Below are 16,963 nucleotides of genomic sequence, written 5' to 3'. Positions count from 1 at the left end.
ATGCAGTCGGCGGAAGGTGCGTGGGCACTGGACAGCTGATCGAGACTAACCAACGTCCCGCCCAGAACCAGCCCGCCCCGGCGATAATACCCCTCCTCCCCTTAAATAGTTCCGCACGGAGAGCGTGTACCCCCTCCCCCTTCTCCCCCTCCCCTCTCTCTTCTCTCGCTCACCCCATACCCCCTACAGGCTCTTCAGCCATGTTCCGCTTCGCCCCCCTTGTCTCGCTCACGCTCGCCTCGATCGCCCTCGCGCAGACGTACAGCGCGACGTACCTGCCCACCAATGCGCCAAAGACGACTGAGCAGGGCCAGTCCGGCACGAACCAGTGCGGGACAGGCCACGACCAGAACTCGATGTGCCAGAACGCGTATCGTACGTCTTAGCCCCTGAGCTCGTCCCACGCTGTCGCACGAGACTGACCCGGGCGCCCCGAACGCACAGTGAACTCGCTCGACGACTGGTGCATCTTCGCGCCCCCGCAGCCCGGCCCCGACTCGGTCATCGGGAACACGGAGCGGATCGAGGTCGCGTGGTGCACCGCGGACGGGCACGGCACGCGCCTCATCCCCGACGGCTCGATCACGGGCGCGCACTTCGTGCAGACCCCCGACTACGTGCAGATTACGGGCGTCGGCGACCTCACGAAGATCAACATTCCTGCGGGCGACGAGGGAGGCGAGCTCGACCCGCACGGCGCAGATGGAAATGGTGAGTATCCAGAGACACGGAATGCACGCTATCGCTCGCTGCAAGGTCGCATTCGGCTCGCCGAGGCGCATGGGGTATGGAGAGGGGACTTGCTGGCGACCCCCTCTTCGAGACTATTCTGGACACGCGCACGCTGTTGCCAGCACTGACATACGTCCGCCTGGACCTTCTTTGGTATTCTCCGCGAGCACCTGGACATAAATATGTCTGTGCCGTTTGGTCGACTATTCTTAGGTGCCGTGCCAGATCGGTCACGTTTCCGCATGTGTGCGTCATGCATTCCTGCCTTCCGTTGGATCGCGGTTTTGCACATGGCTGAATCGGAGAGGGGTTGCTCGGACGCAGTGTACCATTTATGTCTCGGATAGCAACACGCTGTGGAAAAAGACGCTGATCGCAGTCCAAACGTTCACAGGAAACCCCATCGGTGGTCTGGTGTTCTCAAGCGCCTTTGGATCGATCGCGCAAATGCACGAGTGGACAGTAAGTCTTCATATCCATCCCTGTGCCCAGGCCTTCAGATTGTCCTTGTACTAAGTTCACTGTTTAGAACTTCGTTTCCGACACCGAGTTTTGCTTCCGCGCTTGCAAGGACGGCCCCAACGCTCCCGCGCTCTGTCAGCACATCTACGACGTCATGGGCTGCGCATGGAACATGCCCGGAAACTATGCGCCCGGCTCGTTCGACCGTTGTCTCGCTGACACTGGCGAGGTGCGTCGCGTACAGCGATACTACTTGGCTGAAAACTGCTCACATAGTTTCCCTATGTAGCCCATGGGTGTGTACGGAACCTCGACCTTCCACCAAGGCGACCCCAGCACGCCCGCGGCGCACCCGGCGCCCCCGACCTCCTCGTGCACGACCACGAGCTCAATCGGCAACGGCCTCGCCGCAAGCGCGTCCGGCAGTGCAAGCGCCTCGGGAAGCGCATCTGGTGCAACCACCACCGGCCCCTCCGCAACACAGTCTGGCTCTGGCTCTGGCTCCGTCAGTGTTACTCCTTCTGCGACTGCCTCTCAGTCTGCGAGCGGTTCGGTTTCGGCGAGCGCGGCCGCTTCTACCAGCGGCGTAAGTGGTTCTGCTTCAGGTTCCGGTTCAGTCTCCGGCTTCGGGACCGCATCCCAGCCGTTGAGCACTGCACCCAACGCCTCGTCTGTGAGCGTCGTCCCTATTTTTTGTTCAATGTCTGGACGTAGTGCGTCCGCACCGTGTGTTGGTGTTTGCGAACGCTTCTGCACGCTCGCCGTTTCCGGACGCTCGCGCCCTCTTTTATTATGCTATCCCTCATTTGTGTCATGTATACTGATGCTCCCCTCTTCTAGGGCTCCGCTTCGCGTACCGGCACGTCCTCCGGAACGGCCTCCGCCACTGGCGGCTCCAACGGCGCCGCGTCGTTCTCCGCCCCTGGCATGCAGCTGGTGGTCGCTGGCGCCGCAGTCGTGTTCGGTGCTGCGCTTATCGCCTAAGCGCCCTTCGCCTTGGACTCGCAAGCTACCGAACTATTTGACGAACCCTGACGAGGATGCTACACCACTGCCCCGCGTCGTGTACTCCAACCACTACCCCTACTACCCGGTTACCCCTGCTGCTCGCATGTGACGAACCCTTTCTATTGTCTGATGGCGCACACGAGCCCGTACTGCTAATGTCTGTTTTGTGCCATTACCCCCTGTTGTCTTTTTGTGTACTCCTGGTCGTTCCTTGTTTCCGCTCATGGACGAAACTACATACCTACTGCTATGTCTTGCGTTGTGGCGTCGTAGGAAAGTACGAGTACATGCTTTAATATCTGACGTGCTTCGTGCACCATACCGTTCAACTTGAAGCAGTCGATCGGTTGGCAAATGCGGAATGTATTCCGCGTTAAACACATCACTACGCTGTGTAGAAGAACATATACTGTGGTAGGTATATCCTGTTGCGGTTTCATGGAGAGCTGGCCACTCTTCGATAGGAAATAGCAGGGGGTATGGATCTCAATCACTGGTGGTGGTACTAGGTGGTGGTCCGAGACAAAGCACGGATATGCGCGGCGCGGGAGGGCGCGGGAAGGCGCCTGAAGGCGCTGGCAACTGTTTTTGGCGCCCGAGTTTAGGGCAAACACTGAACCGTAACGGGTCCGGAAGAACTTCCGAAGAAGTTACGCTTCACCTTGTATCTGGTCCACCAAGGGCACACGCGGCCAGGGGCTTTTCATACTCCCCGGAGCTTGCTACGCACGCTATCAAGGTGAGCAAGTGATCTTCTGCTTTATGTGGCTGTGAATACTCAATAGCAGTGACGCTCAGAGTACCGGTGCCGCTACAGACAGACTTGGATCGACAAAGTTATGTACTTCCAATTCGAGTGAGGCACGAAGGTAGTAGATCGCAGCAAAAAAAATACCCGTGCCTCCTTGAATTACCAAAACGTCAGTACCGCGGGTGCACCGTAACGGCCAGCATCGCCGCTCCGTCACGAAGCATCATGTAAACCCGAGGACCTCCGTCGTGCCTGTCGGTTCTCGCGCCTGGCGGAGAGGTTCCGGTGTAGCAACATCGCAGCTGGTGGGAGATGCGTGGGCTCTGATAGCTGATCGAGACCACATAACCAATGTGCTGCCTGGAACCGGCCCACCACGGCGATGATACCCCTCCGCCTCTTAAAAGGCTCCGAGCGGTAAGTGCGCCCCATCTTCTTTTCTCTCTTTCCTCTTGCTCACCCCCATAACCTCTACAGGCTCTTCAGCCATGTTCCACGTCGCCCCCCTCATCTCGCTCACGCTCGCTTCGGCAGCCCTGGCGCAGACGTACAGCGCGACGTACCTGCCGACGAATGCGCCAAAGACGACTGAGGAAGGCCAGGCCGGCACAAACCAGTGTGGGACTGGCCACGACCAGAACTCGATGTGTCAGAACGCGTACCGTACGTTATGACAGCCCATCCCACGCTGTTGAACCAGACTTACCCGGGCGCCCTGCCCCGCACAGTAAATTCGCTCGATGACTGGTGCATCTTTGCGCCTCCGCAACCCGGTGCCGACTCGACGATAGGCAACACGGAGCGGATCGAGGTCGCGTGGTGCACGAAGGATGGGCACGGCACCCGCCTCATCCCCGACGGCTCAATCACGGGCGCGCACTTCGTCCAGACTCCCGACTACGTGCAGATTATGGGTGTTGGTGACCTTACAAAGATCAACGTTCCTCCAGGAAACGATGGAGGCGGAGAGCTCGACCCCCACGGTGCGGATGGAAATGGTGAGTGTTTCGCTGAGACACATGCCAGCGTAAGAAGAGTAGAGCTGCAGGCAGCTGCACTAGATCGTGCTACTGGATGATGCACATCCCTGTCGCAAAGGCAGACCTTCAAACGCTGCGGATCTGTTGCTGACTCCATTCAACAGGAAACCCCATCGGCGGTTTGGTCTTCTCGAGTGCCTTTGGTGATATCGCGCAGATACACGAATGGACGGTAAGTCTCAAATGGATCTGGAGAGTGTATCACTACTCAATATTTCACTCCGCAGAACTTCGTGTCCAACTCCGAGTTCTGCTTCCGCGCTTGCAAGGACGGCCCCAACGCTCCCGCGCTCTGCCAGCACATCTACGACGTCATGGGCTGCGAGTGGAACATGCCCGGAAACTACGCCCCGGACTCGTTCGACCGCTGCCTGGGCGACACTGGCGAGGTACGTTGTTTGTAGGTGCGCCGTAGTCTTAGAGCGGTGGTACTGACATCATCCTGCCAACAGCCCATGGGTGTGTACGGCACCTCGACCTTCCACCAAGGTGACCCCAGCACTCCCGATGCACACCCGGCGCCCGCGACCTCGTCGTGCACTCCCACCAGCACGATCGGCAACGGCCTAGCTGCGAGCGCGTCCGGCAACGCAAGCGCATCTGGAAGTGCATCTGGTGCGACCACCACCGGGAGCGCCTCCGCTACAACATCTGGCTCTGGTTCTCGCTCTGGCTCTGTTAGTATTTCTCCTTCTGCGACTCTGTTTAGGTGTGCGAGCAGCCTAAATCCGACGCGCGCGGCTGCTTCCAGCAGGCTAAGTGGTTGTTGTCCAACCATATTATTCTTGTTTCGAGCTCTGAACCCGCATCTTGACCAATATCCTCTCTCCGTTTCGGGACGCTCGCGTCTTCTTCTGGATTGTATGTTCTACACACTTATGTTTTGCATGCTGACGCTCCTCTATTCTAGGGCTCTAGCACGGCTTCGCGCACTGGCACATCCTCCGGAACGCCCTCTGCCACTGGAGGCTCTAACGGTGCTGCGTCGATTTCCGCTCCCGGCCTGCAGATGGTGGTCTCCGGTATAGCAGTCCTGCTCGGTGCCGCGCTCATGGCCTAAGCGCCCCCGTCCCCCGCCTCCGGCTCGCGCGAGTCACCGAACTATTCGACAGACCCTGACGAGGATGCTGCACCATTGCTCTCTATCGTGCACTCCTACCACACTATTACTCCTATCTAGCTATTCCTGCTGCTTACATGTGATGAAACATGTCTGTTCTGTGAACCTACTGATATTTCTGTCACACTGCTGTCTTTTGGGCCTCGTGTCCCATGTATCCTGCCCCTCAGTCGCTCCTTGTTTCCCACCCATGGACAATACTATATACCTGCTACTATGTCCCGCGTTGTGACATCGCTGGAAGGCACGAATACATGCTCTCATAAGTGACGCGCCCCGTGTACTATGCTCTAACAATCATCGCGGATTTCCGCGACATGTCTGGACTCTGAGCGCTATATTGGACTACGAAGTGAGGCGCAAATGTGGGGTATGATACGCGATTCAACAGATCAAGATAGATGCTACATAAGGACCTACTTGAAGAACGAGGTATTGCGAACGCTGTTGAGGAATTTCAGTGCCGCGGTTGCACCGTAACGGGAAGCATCGGCCGCTTCGTCACAAAGAAGTCTAGGAAACCCTCCTCGTACTCCCGCTTATCCCATCCCGGGCGCACGCGCACCTCCAGCTTCTGCAGCACCGTGCACACCACCGTGCGCATCTCCTGCATCGCGAGCTGCTTGCCTACGCAATTCGCGGGCCCATGCGAGAACGGCAGGAATGCAGCCTCGTTGTGCACAAATCCAGGGACCTCTGCACCAGACGCGACTTTTTCGCGTCCAGCGGCGATGAGCCAGCGCTCGGGCCAGAACTCGGTGGTAGAGGGTGAGAAGTTGCGAGGGTCGCGGTGCATCGAGTATGGATGCAGGAACATCGCGGTTCCCGCGGGAACGAAGCTGTGAACGCAGTATGAGGAAACGAGAAGGAGAGCTTCGGGTAGACTGGACCCACTATGGACCCAGCATAATCCCTTGACTATGGTGCGGCACCTGACGTTGACTACCGCTAGGAGCGGGCGGGAACAGACGCAAGGTTTCGTTTCTGCATAGAGAATCCGTCATTACACACAACTTAGCCTCTCGTGTTGATTGTGACGTACATGACGGCGGTAAGGTAGTGCATTTCCCGGTGATATTTCGTGTCGCCGGTGTTCTCGCCTTGTGGATAGAACCGATCTACTTCAGCCTGGAGTCTGTCGTACACGTCTCTGTGTGTGACAAGGCTGAAGAATAGACTCGAAAGCGCGCTCGAAGTAGTATCGGCGCCTGCGACAATGGCAAGTACACCGTCGTCGACGAGTTGTTGCACGGGAGGAGACACCTGCTCCAGCTGGTCTTCATTGCTCTACGTCATATCATAAGGGCTTTATGTTAATGGAGGCCAACCGGAGAGTAGGAGGGTACGCGACGTTACCAGATAGTGGAAGACGTCCTTGCGCACAGCGCCGCGTTGAATGCGCTGCAACGTAAACTCCCTGCAATACGAGAGCAAGCTGGCGACAGAGGCAGATACGACCGGCAGGTGAACGAAGTACAACCCCAGCCATGGGGCGTGACTGAGGAACGTCGCAGCCCTGGGATGACCATGAGTGCATTGTGTTCGTGGGACTGAGCTAGAAACCTACGGCCATCCTTGCTCCATGGTGTGCCAGATATCAGTCTTATCCCCATCGCGAAGCAGCTCGGAGCCGCCTCCGTATCTGACAACCGTAATATCAGTAGATACACTACGCGTTGTGTGCAATATACACTTACGCCATATCACACATGAAGTCGTATCTGCAACGGCAGCATGATAAAATTTAGGAGCGTACCGAAACGAATAAGACCTACGTGAAGTAGTTGAGGAATTTACTCATGTCGAACTCTCCCTTTCGCGACCCGAGGACGTGTGCGAGCTGTGATACGCGGCTGACTAGTAATGGCTCGTATTCTTTCGTAGCTGCTGCACTGAAGGCGCGGTTCCATGGCTTCCTGCGCTCGTGGTGGAGAGCAGGGTCAGCGATGGCCAGCAGTGGCAGGTTGGTCACGGTAAGAATGCGCCCTATCATCTCTACCGCGTGTGTAATCATCAGTAGTTGAACCATGCTAGGCTCTAGATACAAGACTCACGAGGTCCCTTTGGAACCCCTGGCGAACCCAGCAGAGCGTCCCGAATGGACGGATCTATGAACGATAGCTCGTTTGGGCCTGTTTTTACAACGATCGTAAGTATGCCAAATGCATGAGATCAACTGCACGTACCAATCCTAACAACATCCCCGTATCGCTCATGGAGACTCTGGAGGTAGAGATGCTGCCGTCCGGTGAATCCAATGCATGCCATCCAGAATTTGGTCACCCGACACCCGAACGGGCCAGGATACCGAGCGAGCCGATGGAAGGGGGAGATGCGATAGGCGACCACGGACGCCAACATAGCCGAAAAGAAGACCGCAATGGAGATGCAAGCGGCATACAGCGGCGGCGTGGTCGGTTTGAGAAGTGAAAAGCCTGCGAATATCGGGAGAGATATCAAAAGCGTGTGCAGAGGGATGCTGTAGGTCTCCAGGTGCCGGAAGAGCTGGTGCGCAACCTACAACAAATGTCAGATGCAGACGACAGAACTACATATCATACACGCACCATGGCAAGGAAACATATCGCGAGCACGGCTTGCTGCGACGAAAGTGGACCGGGATTCAACATCGGCTCCATGGCGGTGCGGTGAAGATGAGGGATGGGAGTCGATTGCCCCCGGTTTACACGCACATATATATATCTCCGCTACTGCACTTCGCTTCCGAGCATCCATGATGCACTGGACGGATCTGAGACGCCGCCTTGTATACTTTCTTCCGCAGCTATCACTTGCACTCACATAGGTAAAGAAGAGCCTGAGCAGTAACCGTCAACCCCCAGCATCAGTAAAAAGGTTTAAAGTACCGAAAAAGGAGCTTACGCCGAACGTTTCTGACCACGGGGCTTGAGCTGGAAGAGATGCCATTTACCGAAGCGCTAGTTCCAGCGATCTAGCCCGCGATGGAGGTTCTGAATCGGGGAGGATTGCGACGCCCGAGGGGTACTGTTGCTTCTCCGCGCCCCCAACCTCGCCGGGCTTCTCCATCAGCATGGCCGGAAACAACTTGGCCGCGGGTCAGTTCGGGGCTGCAAATGCGACCTCCAAGGCCTCTGAGGTAACAGCCATGACGTCCGTGAGATAAAGGTCGACACCCTTCGGACTCAAAGTGAATACGGCATTCATGCTCACCCATGTTCTTCTCGGAGAGCGGTTCTTCTGGTTAACGGCATCATCTCAGGGTGGAATATCTGAAACCTGCATGATAGAAAAATGAGTGAGCAGACCACGCAACTGACGAAAGATTCCGGATGTCGCTGCGACCTGTTTAACGCTGATTGCCTCGCGTATAGTCGAGTTGATGTTCCCACCATAGACTCCCACACCTCTTCGAACGATGTTCTAGTTTGGCACATTGAACTCGTCGTTGCAGCAAATGCGCGCAATCATGTTGGGCGAGACTCATGAGCCGGATGTCGCGAAAAACGGCCGGACATTGAAAGAATCTGATCTCGATACACATTCGACTTTTCGAGCACGTACAGTCCGCACCAGGCACCTCGCACACTCAAGCCTTTCCGATGCCCTGAGCACCGGCCGCCGGGACGGAAGTCGGGACCGTCTTCGGCTGAAGAGCAGTGTTCCAGGTCGCAGTCGTCGGGTACGGGGTGTTGGCAACAGCGGGCGACGGGGTCGCAAACGGCGCGGGTCCCGGAACTGAGGGAAATTGTCAGCGATCACTCTTGGAACTACGACGAGCATGCACAGACTGGTGTAGGTGGAGAGCGGCTGGTAGATGTTGATGAGGATGCCCTGTATAATGGGTGTGGTGAATATCCTCCGAATGAGAGTGCATCGATACCGGTACGTACGGGGTCCTGCGCGCTGTATGCGCCGGGGAAGCTAACCGTAGGTGGACTCGCGGTGCCGGAGCCGCCGACCTGCCGGATAGGTCAATCATCAAAGCATCCCGAGTCTGACCCGATGAACGCACGTTGACTTGGAAGCAGGACATGTAGAACCTGTCGCCGTGTCAGAGCTTCAATTGACTTTGAGAAGAGGGTGAACACGTACTGAGCACCGCCAACCTGGCTCGCGACGTGCAGAGCTGTTGTACCACTGTTAGATGCTACTGCATGAACGACCGTCGAGAGAACTCACCGATAACCTCGGCGCGGATCAGGTAGTTGCCAGGTGCGATCCCGGCGGGGACCGTGAAGGTGAAGTGTCCGCAGTTGTCCTGCGCCAACACGTTAGCTCCAGTGCTGAATTCCAGCGCTATCTCTGCGTACGTTCAAAACCTCTGTGGACAGAGTAAGCCTCCGATAAACGATGCAGAGGTGCTGGTACACTTACCGGTAGCCCAGTAGTCAGGGTTGTTCGAAGGCATGCCCATCTCTGCAGCCTTGAACCATTTGGCGGACGAGCCAACCGCGCTCGTCGCGTCGTCGACCTTCGCCATGTAGATCTAACGCTGGAGTCAGGCTTCTGCCTACCCTGACACTCGAGGATGCAGACTCACGTTAATGGGGCCATAGTGGTCCCCGCCGATAGCCTCGTTCGTGCACGACCGGTCATTGGGCTGCTGGTGCATCTCGACGGTGACCGCATCACCAGCTACGCGTTTCGCACATCGTCAAATTCCGACATGTAAAGCTACAAAGCCATGACAATTCCAAACTTACGCATGACCTGGCAGATGCCCTTGCTCGGGGTGGCGTTGGCGTTGCAAGCGATGTCCTGTCACAAACATGCATCAGCATCTGTATATTGGAATAATATGAACGGAATACATACGCTGGTAGACACACTGGTGACGGGCGAGTTACTCAGCGGCAGACGCACGCAGGACGAGCCCTGGTCGACACCGTTGATCCACATCTCCTGGAACGTCGCGTGGGCGGCAACAGACGCTACGAGCGCCGCGGCAGCGACGAGCTTTGCGAACATCCTTGCAGGTGCTGGTAGATCCTTTCGAAAGGTGAGCCGGTAGAGAGAACGAAGGACCTGAGGAGCCTCGCACGTCTACCCGTCGACGCTTTATACCTGATCCTCCTCTGCCTCGCCAGCCATTTTGCCGAAGCGACGAGCCTCGGTTGTACTGTCAAAAGCTCGGAGGGATTCTCGCGAGAACCGAAACAGACGAAGTTCAATATAGCGTCACCCTATTGGTCCCAAGATAGCCGCAACCCAGGATGGCACGCGCGAACGGCGTATATCCGCGTTTCTTCCCTTGCCCCCGGCCACGACGCGCTCACAGGAAGAACCGAGGGGACTTCAGAGGTGGAGTAGGGTGGTCATATGCGGTATGTCGGGGCGAGCGTTATCGTCTATCGCCGTTTAGAGTAACAGTGTTGGCATGACGTTGCGGGGGAGAAGGCGTCCGCGATTAGCCCGAAGACGCACCGCGGTGGGGTATTGCGCTGCAAGTTCGCGTCGGACGGATATACCCCACATGGGATGCGCCCCGCCAGCGCCGTAACGGCTGATCTGCCGTGTGCTATAGATAGCTTGCCCTACGGTCTGGCATAGAAAGACATCATCAATAGGGAACAAAAATAGCGCATACATGCACAAGAATACGTTTACGACGGGTACGCATCGACATGGGTGGCTTTTCGGGGGCGAGTGTCAAGAAGGTGGTCACGTTCTGACAAATGCATGGAAAGGCGAACGGTAAGCACAACGTAGAGGTAGAGTAAGGTGGAAATATACGGATAGGCTAGCATGGCGGACGCCTGGTCGATGAACGCCTAGTTGCCAGAGCCCGAGCCCGAGCCGGAAGCAGCGTTGGCGGACCCACTGGTCTTGCGGGTGCGCACGACCTTATTACGCAACGCCTTCTCCTTCAGCTCGCTCTCCCTCCGTGCTAGTTCAGCCTTATCCACCTGCAAAGCGAGCCCAATCATTGTCAGTGAACTGCAAAGCTATATCAGATTGGGATTACTGACCTGTTCTGAGTCGATATCCATGCTCTGGTCCTTGCGCCGCTCAGCATCAGCCTGGCCTCGAATCTTGAGCTCACCGCGGTCGGCATCTCGCCCATTTCTGCCCTCGCCATCCACGTCCATCCTGTCGTTTTTGCGGGGCCCTGGGCTCCTGCTACGGCTAGGTGACCTACCACGTCTCCTCCCAGCATTTGGTTCGGGCCTCTTAGGCGGGGGGCTCCGGTCCCTATCTAAGCTAAGGCTCCTCTGCCTCCTACGAGGCGGAGTACGACTCCTGCTGGGACTCCGCCTCCGGCCGAATCCGCCGCTGCGAGGAGGCGGGGAGCGGCTGCGTGATGGGGAGCGTGAGCGGGGACCGGGAGAAATCCGACGTCTACGCGGCGGGGGACTCCTAGAGTCCCTCGGACGCCTGTCTCGTGGCGGGGAGACAGAAGGAGAGCGCAGACGGCGTCTTGGTGGCGGCGGAGAACGCGAACGAGATAGGGATCGTGGCGGCAGGGAGCGCCTCCGACGGGGAGGTGTGCGGGAGAGAGAACGGCCCCCTCGCGGGGGAGAGCGGTAGCGACGAGGAGGGGGAGTGCGCGAGCGCGACGGGGAGCGAGAGCTGCGTGCGCTGTCGCGGGAGGGAGATCTTCGCCTCCGGGGAGGCGGGGAACGAGGTGGGGGTGATCTGGACATTGAGCGGCGCCGGGGCGGTCCTGCTGGTCTCTGCAGAGCGTTTCAGTCAGGTTAGTCCGTAAACTTGATGAGTTCGTAACACGTACCCCGCCTCTGTTGCCCCATCCACTGTCTCGTGCTCTGTCCCCGCCGCGATCGTCTGAAAAGCCTCTGCCACCTCGGCCTCTTCCACGGCCTCTTCCACGCGCTCCGCCACGCGCGTCGCGCTCACTGTTGCGGATGTCATCTAGTCGTGCACGACGGTCGCGCTCCTCGATCGCACGGCTGTCGCCAGCCTTGGCCTGACGCATCTCCGCTTTCTTCTCTTCGACAAAGGTGCGTGGCACACCTGCAGGCGATTCTTGTGCCTCGAGAAGCAACTGCCACAAAGCAGACATGAATGCAGGTGTCGATTTTGTAAGGAAACCAGTCAGATTGATTTGCATCCTGCGCGGGTCGGGAGTCTTGCGTCGCATGAGCATGCGCACACTGAGCAACAAAGACGGGACGTACCGGTGCTGCATCATCTTCCAGCAATCCCATCGCGTACTCCACGACCACCTCGTCCTCGAAGCCGACCAGCTCTATGACCTTCTTCACGATCCACGGACGGATGACTGACAGGTTAACCTTGCGCATGTCGACCTGTGGTATCTTGAGCATCCTATGCACCGTTCAGACTGGTTTGTTATGTACCTTTTTCTCGAACTCTGGTGGGAACTTCATGGTTTTGAGGAGCTTGAGCTCCTTGTCTGAAAACCGCCGGTCTTGGTCGGCTGAAGTGCCCTTGAAGAAACCTGTGCAAGTAGTACATTCAGATTCGCATACACGCCGGCGAACATTAGTCTAAAAGCTCACCAGCATCTGCCATGTTGTCAAACTAAGAAAGGGAGCTTTGGATGGTGGCAGGACGAGAGACGTTTGGCTGCTAGCGGACAGGCGCCTGACGACTACGAGCGCTTAAAGCAGAACATGTATTGCGCGCTTATTCTTAGCTTATTCCCAGCCTTTCCTTCTCCTCGACCTCAAGCCGTGCGGCTCTCTCGTTTTCACAGAATACTGTCTTCCATCTATCAGACACAGCAGTTCTCGTTAACTCACTCCCCAGAAATCAGAAACGACCCTGCAGAATGCAAGCTGAACGTGTAAAATACTGCCTCTATCGTCTCCTGGGCTTTGTGGCGGACGTCTTGGACGACATCGGCACTATAGTCGGTGTTGTGCCCACCACTCGCCCATCATCCGACTATGGGGTAAGCACAACGCCCAAAATACGCACCCATTGAGCTAAGATAGTCTGCTTGTGGACCTCTATAAACAGCCATCCGACGTCGATCACCTTACCGAGGAAGAGATACGCGCTCTTCCCCATGAGAGACCGACTCTCAGTGAAGAGCTCGGCGTCGAGCTCGGCGACAATCACATCCTCCGTCTCACCGACGACACAGTAGACAAGATAGTGTTCGATGGGCCAGAATCTTCCGAGGCCACAGCCCTCGACATGGTCTTCCGCCACACTACCATCCCTGTCCCACGCGTTCGTCGTGTTATTGGCACCGGCAGAGACACGTTCATCATCATGGATTATATCAAAGGAAGGCAGCTCAAGCACGTCTGGCCGACCATGTCGTTCTTTCAGAAGCTCCGTGTCGGCTTCATCCTCCGTCGGTACATCCGCCAGCTCCGCGCCATCCGCCACCCCCGCGCAGCCGTCCCTGGGCCGGTCGCTCCTGGGTTCGAGGCACGAGTCTGCCATTCCCACATCTTTGGCGCTCGCAGGCCAGAGCGCGGTCCGTTCGCATCGTACGCCGAGCTGGCCGCGTTTTGGAACGAGCGCAACAGGATGTCGATGGAGATCGAGACTACCTACTGGAGCGTCCCACCTGAGGAGGCGGAGGCGAGTCACCGGGAGCCATTCGATGATTCACACCCCCTCGTGCTGACGCACGGCGACCTCAACATGCGGAACATCCTCGTTGGGGATGATGGTCGGCTGTGGCTCATAGACTGGGGCATGTCCCGGTTCTATCCCATCTGGTCCGAGTACACAATTATGACGTTCCAAGCGTGGGCGATTGGCACCCCGATGGAGGACACCTTCTGGCTGCGTCTCATCCCGTTCATTTGTGGTCCGTACTACCATCAGGCGCGGTGGCATGGCAGCGCGGGTCTAGCTGTAGATTTGTACCGCTGAAGTGATTCAAGCTGCACCTTGCGTGCGCAACCAGCGTTCAGGCTTTGCGAAGACTTCGCGGCCAACATTATCTCTGCGCGCGCCATTCAATCAGGAGACGGACATCACGATGTACGAATAGATCACGGACCACCTGGAAAGGAAACTTGAAGGTACCGTATTCATTTTCAACGTCGACGTGATACAGACACTTGGATGCAGCTGACGTTCTTTGCGTGCAGTCAAACCTAGTCGAGGTACTGCCGAACGGCCTAGCGGGTAGCAGCGAGGAGCTTGCGTGCCGGAGGGTGAACAAAGTATCAGGCAAGAAGTTGGTAGCGCGCGTCTGCAGGAGGCCGTGTGAGGGCGTTGCGGGATTCTTTCCGATTATCAAGCACGACTCGACTGGTGTACGACGCATTCGTACTTATTCGAGTTTGCGGTGGTCGAGATTCTGAACAGGCGCGATGATGTATATTGACCGCAGTGCGGCTCCTACCGACTCTAAGCTGCAACATCAAGAATTGACGTGTTACGGAGGAACAGCCACCGAATGTGTCAACTTGGCTGCCTCCAACGAGCACCGAGTGTGACATTGCAAACATGGTGGGCCGTGATGATGGGTGAGTTGCCTGCCCTTTGTCGCCCCGTAAAACAGACTGAAGAACAGCGTATGCAGCACAGGGTAGAACTAGGACTCGTCTCGCTGCTGAAACTGGTCTTCGTGAGCCATGGGCACCATTGCCGATGGTCGGCGTTATGTATAAGCAATCGACCCTGAAAGAGAGCAGCTTCGCGGTGAGCACAAGCAATTACTTCCGGTCCACACCTCTATTACTCAGACACACGGACCAGGCCCGTGGCCAGTAAGTTAGCTTCAAGCATACACTGGGAACTTGTGCCTACTGGCACCCACTAGCAGCCCCGAACTCAATAGCCTCCGAACTTGATAGCCCCCGCTTACGTGCTACCCCCGCGATCGGCATTCCGTCACTGGCAGGCTTCTTCAATGGTCGTCTACCTGTGCCCCTGTATGCCGGGACCGCAGTACTTGGTGAGGTGTTGCCCCGGCTTACTCTAGCGCTTTGTCGCTTCGACGCCCTCGCCTTAAATTGCCTAGTTCCTCACTCCGCATTGCAGTGTTACCGCGTCTGTGTAGACGCGCGGAGTGATCAAGCATCTCTATCGTATAAGAAACAACACCCCGGCTAAACACCCCACAGACTATCACAGTACTTACCAGCATCGCGCAATATGTCCATCCCGACCACCCAGAAATCGCTTCTCCTTCGCAAGGAGAGCGCTCCCTACGTTGTCGAGGAAACACCCGTCCCAACCCCAGGGCCGAAGGATGTCCTTGTTCAGATCTTTGCGTGCGCTCTCAACCCGGTAGATCACGCCATCGTCGACCCGCCCTACTCCAAGATACTCATTCAGGAGTGGCCGCACATCCCGGGGAGTGACGGCGCCGGTGTTGTCGTCGCGCTTGGTGCGGACGTCACTAACCTGAAGGAAGGCGACAAGGTGTATGTCTTCCCGGCATCCTCGGTTACTGTATACCGTGCAGCATACATACTCACGTGTACTTCTGTCAACAGCGTCTTTCAAGGGAGCGGAGGAGGAGTCGGAGCGACGTGCCAGCAGTATGCAATCGTCCCCGCCGAACTTACTGCCATAGTATGCTTCCTCGTTAGTCATTGAGCACTGGCACGCAGCTGATCACCTTTACCCACTCTTCAGATTCCGGACACTCTCACGTTCGAGCAGGCTGCGACCCTCCCGCTCGCGCTCACCACCGACGTCATGTCGCTGTACAACCAGTCTCCTGCTCCCCAGAACCTCTCTCTCCGCCTAAAACCCGTGTGGGAGGCCGAGGGTCAGACCGCATATGCCGGCACTCCCGCTCTCATCATCGGCGCCGCCGCGTCTCTGGGACAAGTGGGTAAGTAAATCGCATCGCAATACATCGAAAGTCCACCCGCTAACACCACATGTTCTCCGCCAGCCGTTCAACTCGCCCGCCTGGCAGGCCACAACCCCATCATCGCGACCGCGTCCCCGCACAACGCGGAGCTCATCAAGTCCCTCGGCGCGACGCACGTCCTCGACCGTTCTCGCTCAAACGAATCCATCCTCTCCGAGCTCCCCGTCCTCATTGGCGGGAAACATCTAGAGTACGCGTTCGTCGCGGTCGCGTCGGCCGATGCGCTGCGCCTCGGGCGTGACGCGCTCGCACCGGGGGGCGCTCTCGCTACCATTTCGCCGCAGGCGCAGATGCTCCCGGAGGATGTCGTGAACATCGGGGACGGCAAGCGCCTGAGTTTCGTGTTTGGGAGCGCGCGGCTGCCGTATACCGTCGAGACGGGCGTGGCGATGTTTAAGGCGCTTTCGGGGTGGTTGGAGAAGGGGCTGCTCAAGGTATGATCTTCCGACAAGCTGCTTTTGTCGTACAGAGAAAGCTTACTTGAATATGCGTCTAGCCGAACCCAGTGGAGGTTTTGCCGAACGGGCTCGCGGGTATCAATGAGGGCCTTGCGCGGATGAAGGCGAACAAGGTGTCTGGCACGAAGCTAGTTGCACGTCCGCAAGAGACTGCTTGAAGGGGATGCGGGTTTGCCTCTCGAGATTGGCATTGTAAGATCTCGACCTTGGTATGAATGTGACAGGTGGGTTTACTTTTGGTGGGATATGTAGACCTAGCAGGAATCGTAGCTGTCAGAACAATGTATGAAGATCAGAACGCGTACGAATATATTGAGTGAAGCATTCGCGTCATCTGCTTTTTCGGCATCGTCAATCCCTCCCTGCATTCACGTTGACGCTGCGCCGACACTCGCTTGATAAGAGGATTGGTAAATACTGTTCAAAACGGAACTCGGGATTTGGGATAGAATCTTGAAGAGCAAACCCAACTTGAAGAATATCCCGGAGCGGCTCTAGTTACAACTTAATGACCCTCGCTCTCCCTCGCCGCGCTTCCGCAACGCCCCAGAGTCGCCAACATTGGCCTGCGGCAACTGGCATCCGAGTCTTACGGAGCGCCCGATGTCGGTATTTGCCGTCGCCGCTGGC

The 16,963-nt window shown here is 57.1% G+C and overlaps 8 protein-coding genes across 8 annotated transcripts; 4 read left to right on the top strand and 4 right to left on the bottom strand.

The window, feature by feature from the left end:
• Positions 1 to 160: 160 nt before the first annotated feature.
• TRAVEDRAFT_30879 (uncharacterized protein) lies at positions 161 to 2,526 on the top strand. Its single transcript, XM_008043601.1, has 6 exons — positions 161 to 375; positions 445 to 711; positions 1,127 to 1,194; positions 1,262 to 1,423; positions 1,484 to 1,867; positions 2,035 to 2,526. Exons 1-6 carry the CDS (start codon positions 201 to 203, stop codon positions 2,176 to 2,178), a joined length of 1,200 nt encoding a protein of 399 aa, XP_008041792.1. The 5' UTR covers positions 161 to 200; the 3' UTR covers positions 2,179 to 2,526.
• An 895-nt stretch (positions 2,527 to 3,421) lies between these two features.
• On the top strand, positions 3,422 to 5,319 carry TRAVEDRAFT_73953 (uncharacterized protein). The gene is made up of 6 exons (XM_008044040.1): positions 3,422 to 3,616; positions 3,682 to 3,951; positions 4,098 to 4,165; positions 4,221 to 4,382; positions 4,446 to 4,670; positions 4,904 to 5,319. The coding sequence occupies exons 1-6, from the start codon at positions 3,442 to 3,444 to the stop codon at positions 5,051 to 5,053; spliced, it is 1,050 nt and encodes a 349-aa protein (XP_008042231.1). The 5' UTR covers positions 3,422 to 3,441; the 3' UTR covers positions 5,054 to 5,319.
• A 251-nt stretch (positions 5,320 to 5,570) lies between these two features.
• TRAVEDRAFT_51005 (high nitrogen upregulated cytochrome P450 monooxygenase 2) lies at positions 5,571 to 7,752 on the bottom strand (the record flags this gene model as incomplete). The annotated part of the gene is made up of 10 exons (XM_008043767.1): positions 5,571 to 5,952; positions 6,008 to 6,097; positions 6,156 to 6,400; positions 6,470 to 6,629; positions 6,681 to 6,755; positions 6,811 to 6,834; positions 6,889 to 7,108; positions 7,168 to 7,245; positions 7,300 to 7,630; positions 7,681 to 7,752. The coding sequence occupies 10 exons, from the start codon at positions 7,750 to 7,752 to the stop codon at positions 5,571 to 5,573; spliced, it is 1,677 nt and encodes a 558-aa protein (XP_008041958.1).
• A 929-nt stretch (positions 7,753 to 8,681) lies between these two features.
• TRAVEDRAFT_51004 (glycoside hydrolase family 61 protein) lies at positions 8,682 to 10,063 on the bottom strand (the record flags this gene model as incomplete). Its single annotated transcript, XM_008043766.1, has 11 exons — positions 8,682 to 8,830; positions 8,884 to 8,926; positions 8,986 to 9,054; positions 9,108 to 9,135; positions 9,188 to 9,221; positions 9,275 to 9,353; positions 9,406 to 9,416; positions 9,470 to 9,581; positions 9,636 to 9,730; positions 9,799 to 9,853; positions 9,911 to 10,063. The coding sequence occupies 11 exons, from the start codon at positions 10,061 to 10,063 to the stop codon at positions 8,682 to 8,684; spliced, it is 828 nt and encodes a 275-aa protein (XP_008041957.1).
• Positions 10,064 to 10,866: 803 nt separating this feature from the next.
• On the bottom strand, positions 10,867 to 11,184 carry TRAVEDRAFT_51003 (uncharacterized protein; the record flags this gene model as incomplete). The annotated part of the gene is made up of 2 exons (XM_008043765.1): positions 10,867 to 11,001; positions 11,065 to 11,184. The coding sequence occupies 2 exons, from the start codon at positions 11,182 to 11,184 to the stop codon at positions 10,867 to 10,869; spliced, it is 255 nt and encodes an 84-aa protein (XP_008041956.1).
• A 268-nt stretch (positions 11,185 to 11,452) lies between these two features.
• On the bottom strand, positions 11,453 to 12,589 carry TRAVEDRAFT_51002 (PWI domain-containing protein; the record flags this gene model as incomplete). The annotated part of the gene is made up of 6 exons (XM_008043764.1): positions 11,453 to 11,759; positions 11,826 to 11,949; positions 12,002 to 12,182; positions 12,232 to 12,363; positions 12,415 to 12,515; positions 12,577 to 12,589. 6 exons carry the CDS (start codon positions 12,587 to 12,589, stop codon positions 11,453 to 11,455), a joined length of 858 nt encoding a protein of 285 aa, XP_008041955.1.
• Positions 12,590 to 12,848: 259 nt separating this feature from the next.
• On the top strand, positions 12,849 to 13,912 carry TRAVEDRAFT_51001 (uncharacterized protein; the record flags this gene model as incomplete). Its single annotated transcript, XM_008043763.1, has 2 exons — positions 12,849 to 12,971; positions 13,040 to 13,912. 2 exons carry the CDS (start codon positions 12,849 to 12,851, stop codon positions 13,910 to 13,912), a joined length of 996 nt encoding a protein of 331 aa, XP_008041954.1.
• A 1,225-nt stretch (positions 13,913 to 15,137) lies between these two features.
• On the top strand, positions 15,138 to 16,559 carry TRAVEDRAFT_153181 (GroES-like protein). The gene is made up of 5 exons (XM_008044039.1): positions 15,138 to 15,417; positions 15,490 to 15,568; positions 15,632 to 15,833; positions 15,897 to 16,309; positions 16,372 to 16,559. The coding sequence occupies exons 1-5, from the start codon at positions 15,146 to 15,148 to the stop codon at positions 16,489 to 16,491; spliced, it is 1,086 nt and encodes a 361-aa protein (XP_008042230.1). The 5' UTR covers positions 15,138 to 15,145; the 3' UTR covers positions 16,492 to 16,559.
• The last annotated feature ends 404 nt before the right edge of the window (positions 16,560 to 16,963 follow it).

This window comes from Trametes versicolor (assembly GCF_000271585.1).
Source record: "Trametes versicolor FP-101664 SS1 unplaced genomic scaffold TRAVEscaffold_10, whole genome shotgun sequence".
Taxonomy (NCBI): domain Eukaryota; kingdom Fungi; phylum Basidiomycota; class Agaricomycetes; order Polyporales; family Polyporaceae; genus Trametes; species Trametes versicolor.
This window is presented reverse-complemented; position numbering and strand designations above follow the sequence as displayed.